Here is a 6000-nt window from a genome sequence, read left to right as displayed (position 1 = left end):
AGTCCCCATGGTTATTCACTGTTGCCAGCTGATATAGACCAGTGTATTTCCAAAGACACTACTGGTGCAACGTGGATTTGTAATACCTAAAGATCTGCCTGAGTGATCTTAAGACTCAAACTGGTACTGTAATCTCAGGTACAATGGAGCCTTTTCCCACTCTGTACCCAGTGGCAGTGAGAGACAGGCATGTAAAATCCTCCAAGAGCTCTCTGTGCTGAAGACCTAGCAAGGTGCTGAGTCACAGCCTGCCTTCAGCCCAGGCCTGCCTGGCCACACATCTCAGCAATATCCAAGGGAACTATCCTACCATAGCTCAGTCATCCCATCAACCTTTAGAGAAACGTGTCCCCAGCATCTGGGCATTTACAAAAATGCCTTTGGGAGTGGGTGAGGTTGGCATAACCCAATAATCCTTTATGTCAAAAAAGAAAATCAAAGAGACATGACTACAGGTAGAGACTGGGCACTCCCCACGTTGCACCCAGCCCTGGAAAAAGCAATAGGAGGTTGGCCAAAGGTGCTAGTTTAGGAACCAGGAAGGTTTGCAGGAAATCCAAGGGGAAAAAATATTAGAAATCCCACTCCCTTTTTAATGTACTCACAAAAATTGAGCTGGGACTTTGAGCAACGGGCTCTAGATTTTCACAAATGGCCAGTGACTTCAGCTGGGCCCTCTGAACTCAGCACAGCAGGGCAGGATCTCCTGATGAGTTTTGCATTGCTGCAGTTACACCCTGCTTCTGCAGCATGTGGGAAGGAGCCCAGCACACTATGGAAACCAGGAATCTACCAAACAAGCAGCAGTTTGTGCACTCCATCAGCTTAGACCCCTCCAAATCCTTTTTTACTTTCAAAAATTCAGACTGTAAAAATTAGGACAATAAATACTGGAAACAACAACAAATAGAAGTGCTTCTGACATTAAAAACAGGTGAAAAGGAGGTGCTGAGCCAAGCTAATCACAGAACTGAAATGAGATGTTGGAGAAAAGGGCCGTGGGTGACTTGGGGTTTGCAGTTAGCTGAGTGATGTGAAATCTCTTGTGTCTGGCTGAGCTCTGAAAGGAAACGCTTTATTAAATCTTCTTTGTGTGAGATTTCAAGCTGCCTCTGGACTGGAAAATAGGACCATTCCAGTATGTGGGATATAATCAGGAACTGAAGTCTTTAGTGCAGGGTTTTCTGCAGAGGAAATTCTGATCGGCATCGACACATAACTCAGAGGGCTCAGGATTTAGAAAGATGAATTAGACACCACATACCCACAACATACCTCTTCTACCCAGTATCCCCAAAATGCTTCACAGAATTAATCATGCTGGCAGCAACAACCCAGCATTAGGAAAGACAGTGCAGGTGGGCATAAATTCACCACACTGAATCAAAAGTGTCCCGTGGGCCAGTGACTCCAAGGTCCATTATCTCAGCTTTCATCCCCACTAGAACACAGTGCTTGCCATGATTGATCTCCCAAGCCCTGGCTCTCCTGGGAGTCTCTAGTCTCACTGTACTTTCTGCTGTGATTCAGACACATTTTGGGCAGCTGCGGCCTCTTGCCATCCCTGTCCACACTGCTTGTGCTTTGCTGTACTTCTCGTGTCACAGCAGGGCTCTGCCACCCCCAAACACCTGCAGAAAGCATTTGCTAAAAGCAGCAGGGAGACACGGGCACAACAGGACAAGTGAGAGGTTCAGAACACTCTCCCATGTCGCACAATCTCCCCTTGCCCTTTTTCTTGTCGTGTTTCTCTCTCTGTGTTTGGCCACATATCCAGGAAAATGAGACCTGACCAGAGACAGGGCAAGCAGCAACAACAAGAGTTCCTCCTCTAAACTGCTTATTTCACAGCACAGCATGTCTGGATATGAACAGCCTGGAGTCTTGATCCTGCTGGAAGCAGCAGGATTTGAGTTCCTGCCCTGCCTTCCACAAAGCCTGACAAGAAAGTGTCCCGAAGGGTTGACACACAGAGCATTCTCCTTCCTTTGCACCACCCCCACGGCAGACGAGCTCCTTGCCTACCTTTTATTGCTGACAAGGAGGAGGACAGAACCATTCTGGATATTGGCTTCTTTGAGGGTCTCGTGCTCCTCGAGCTGCCTGGAGTTGTAATAAAATGTCTTCTTCCAGGACGTGATGCCCTCCCGTACCAAGAGAGCCCGCAGGTCCATTACCGTGTCCCTGGGCCTGACTGTCAGGGGCATCATCAGGTCCTCATCAGCCAGGTGCACCTTGATGTGGTACCTCTTCCATCGAGACAGGCTCCTGCGCAGCGTGTCCATCCTCTGCAGCTCAGCAGGGCCAGCGTGGCAGAGCAGAGCATCCAGCTGGGAGACCAGCAAAGCAGGGACTGCCTCCGAAGAGGCTGGCTGCTGCAAACAGCTTAAAAAGTCCTGCCAAACCTGTTTCTCCCAGTTGCCACGCTGCATGCTTCGCATTCCAGGGAAGAGCTCACCTGGCTCCATGAGCCTGCTGGCTGGGAAACATCTCCATGAATCATTTCCACACACCCCTAAATCCCATAATAATTACAACGTCTTCAAAAGTGCTCTTCATTCCAAGGGCTGGCAGAGGACTTTTAAAGGCAGATCTCCACAGACATTAGGAACGTGGGTGCATGTGAGAAATGAATGGGTTTAGCAACCTCATGTCTCCTGCTCTGAAGAGCTGCCAGCTGGGGAGAAGATCAGTTAGCAAAGCAGGCATTTAGCAACCTCACAGCTATTTAACATGGCCACTTTAATGAAGAGAAGCACAGCTGCATAGTGACAAATTCCTCACGGGGGAGAGCCAGGGCACCCTATAGAACCTGGCTGTGTGAACAACTCCCATCATTGCAGTGCAGATTCCCCCAGGAGATCTGCACTGTTACTGCTCACAAACAATCTGGGACCCTCCAGAAGGGCTGTAGGACTCATTCACTGCTCGTCATACATCTGATACTGACTCACATGAGCTCATGGTCTTGATTTCCTCTTCCTTTCAGACCGCTAATTGCAGGGATCCTGTGCAGCACACAGTGGCATCAGCACCGCTGGGCTGCAGGCACAAACAGCTGGCACAGAGGACTTCAAGTGCCAAGGGGAACCAGTCATACTTTGGAAATACAATGCCACCTCTGCGAGGAAGGAGTTGATGTCAGCCACAGGCTGTAATTGACTGATCCTGCAAGGCAGTCTGGCAGTCACAAGATGATACTTCAGAGCAAACACCATGAAGATAAGGAAGCCTTTTTTGCTCTTTTTCTCAAAAAGATCAAGTCACCCTCTTATCTTGTAGGTGACTTTTCTGCAGCCCATATTACAGGCTTTAATTCTCTCGCTCATTCTTCTCAACATAGGCCAGTATTTTCAGACCAAAGTACTGCAAGACTGTTGAGTTCAGGGTCTGCTCTTCACTAAAAAGGAGCTGCACTTGCCCAGCAGATAACAAAACAGTCTGATTTTAGATAAGGCAGCAGTCAGCTCCCACTGAGAATAAGAGGTGTCCACTCTCCCATGGGGGAACAAGGAGGATTCCACCTTTCTTCCACACCTCCCTTTTCCCTCCCCAGCACATTATGTCTCTGCCAAAACAGCAGCAAATATCTTCTTGTACCATGACCACGGGCTGTGGAGATTTCTCTGTGAGAATTGAGAAGAACTGAAGCTTCCATTGCAGCAGTTCTTTTCAGCTTGGGTCACTGTTGCAGAATTTCTGAGAGAGAGGGCATGATTTATGTCTGGAGTGAGAATTGAGCTGCCCCTCAGACCAGGCCCCTGATAAGCAGCCTTGGTGGGGCCCGGAAGCCTTTGATGCAGTGAGAATTCAGTTGTGGCACAGTTAGAAATTATGCTAAGGTGACTACAAAGTAATGAGCTATCCGAGTGTGAATTAGGGTAGAGCTGCAGTGTGAAAAGCCTGACCACCTTAAGGCAAAGGTAAACAATGTTGGTTTGCCAATGAGGGTGCCTTTGTAAACTGTAAACTGTGTAGAAGTGTATATAAACTGCCATCTTCTCTCGAATAAACGGAGAACATTGCATTAATCATATTGGTTCGAGGTGTGTTCTGTCCTGTCCAGCTTTCCTGTCTTACGAGGTTCCTAGGTCCAGGTCACTCCAAAGGTATGATTGCTTTGGTGGGGTCTGGGATGCTTGGGTCCTTGCTGTGCCACTGAGCTGCTGCAAAGGCGTGAGATGAATCATGTCATGCCTTGGTGTTTGTGTTTGCTCACCCCATGACTGCAGTGTGGTGTAACACGTGTTCCTGAAGCACCTTGTGGGAAACAGGATCTGCGTTTAGCAACAGTCATGGTTTGGGAGCATTTGAGGATGCTTGTGATGGTAAAAGGGTTTTAAAATCATGGGGATTTAAGGTTAAAAGGAAAATTAAGCTTAGTAGGCCCTGAAAAAAATAAATACCTTAGGTACATGAAGGCCTCGTACTTTGCTAGAACTGCACCTGTGTAGCTAGCGCATGATAAATGATATAATTGTTGGATGTGATGATTGTTTAGTAATTAAATATAATTACTGTTTAATCATAAGAATAATCATGAGAAACTGTGGTCAGGGACCTAAGAAAGATCATGAGAAATGCATGTCAATATATACAATAGAACAATATAAGTTTAATAATTAATAGATAAGTTATATAATGATAGAATATAAAATATGTTCAGCTCGAAAGTCGTGTCAGAGTCAGATTTGGGGCTGTAGCCCTGATTCCCAGAGCTCTCAATAAAAGCACCTGCATAGAATCATATCCCGTGATTATGTGTGTTCCTGAACGCTAACACTTGGATTTACAAAAATGCCAATAACCTTGAAGACAGAACAACATTACCCCTGTGAGAGATGGAGAAATTGAGGGAAAAAGCTGTTAAAACCAAGAAAAGGCGAAAGGTCAGGCTGTGGTCCCCATATCCAGGTACCTCAGTGAGGGCTCTCATTCTCAGAGAAACCCTCAAGCCCAGGGCCTGGTGATCCTTCTCCATTGGGGTGACATTCACTTAGGGAGCCAAATTTCCTCCCTGGTGTAAAGCCAGAGTCTCAGGGGTAAAGCAAGGGTCTGATCCAATTCCAGAGCCATCCAAGGGCAGCCAGAGCTGGAACAGGCCCCAGCCACACCGTGCTCTGATGGCTCTGGCCAACAGAATTTGCCCAGGGAGTGCCAAGGGGAGCATAAGGCATCCTCACTTCAGCAGAGCCTGTCTGGAGTCAGCAAGCCCATCAGCTCCATCCTTTAGCATACGTGACAGCCTGACAGTTGCCAAATACCTCCCTCAGACACCTTTCAGACAGATCCTGTTTATTTTTAGGACAGCTCTTTCCCATCAAGGCTCAGATGCAAATCATTACAGAGAAAAGGGGGGATGGTGGCAGGAAGAAAGCAGCTATTATTTTTATTTCTTTGCCTATCATGTGGTTGCAAACTTTCCTCTTGTACCCCCATCTGCTCACACTGGGACCCTTCATTTTATGAAAAGGGATGATATCCCAGACTATGAAAGCAGGATAAGGAGAAGCATAGCACTGAAGTCAGCTTATGAAATATTGAAGCAATGAAATCCTCACGGAACACGTGAATGCCTAATGCCAGTTTCAATTAATTCTGGATTTTTCATTAAACCACTATTAAAAGCAAAAGGACAGCAGAAATAAGGGAAATTGACTTGAGCAGTATATTAAATACCTTAGTTTTGCTTGAGCATACTTTATTATCTGTCCAAAGCAATTATTTCACCAGCTTCTGATGATTTGTAGGCTAAAGACAGGTATGAGGTAAAGTTCTAGATGGTCTTTCCTCAAAATTATTTTCATTTCTGTCCCCTAGCCTGCACCTGGCACCCTGTCTCTGGTATGTCATATCTGGAGGATAAGACATGGAGTCAGAGTTCTGGGAATCTGTAATAAAGTGTCACTCTGGCATTATTTACAAATCAAATAAAAACTTGTTGACTTAAGCTTTTCCCCATATTGAGGGCAAACAAAAGACATGCAAATATTCAGAGAC

General features: G+C 46.4%; 1 protein-coding gene across 1 annotated transcript; it reads right to left on the bottom strand.

Annotated features, from left to right (window-relative positions):
• Nucleotides 1-2021: 2021 nt before the first annotated feature.
• Nucleotides 2022-2285, bottom strand: TINCR (TINCR ubiquitin domain containing). The gene has a single exon (XM_077788756.1). The coding sequence runs from the start codon at nt 2283-2285 to the stop codon at nt 2022-2024; it is 264 nt and encodes an 87-aa protein (XP_077644882.1).
• Between the last annotated feature and the right edge of the window lie 3715 nt (nt 2286-6000).

Source organism: Lonchura striata, chromosome 28 (assembly GCF_046129695.1).
Source record: "Lonchura striata isolate bLonStr1 chromosome 28, bLonStr1.mat, whole genome shotgun sequence".
In the NCBI taxonomy this organism is placed as follows: domain Eukaryota; kingdom Metazoa; phylum Chordata; class Aves; order Passeriformes; family Estrildidae; genus Lonchura; species Lonchura striata.
The sequence above is the reverse complement of the archived record's forward strand: the minus strand, read 5'-3'. Positions and strand labels throughout refer to the sequence as shown.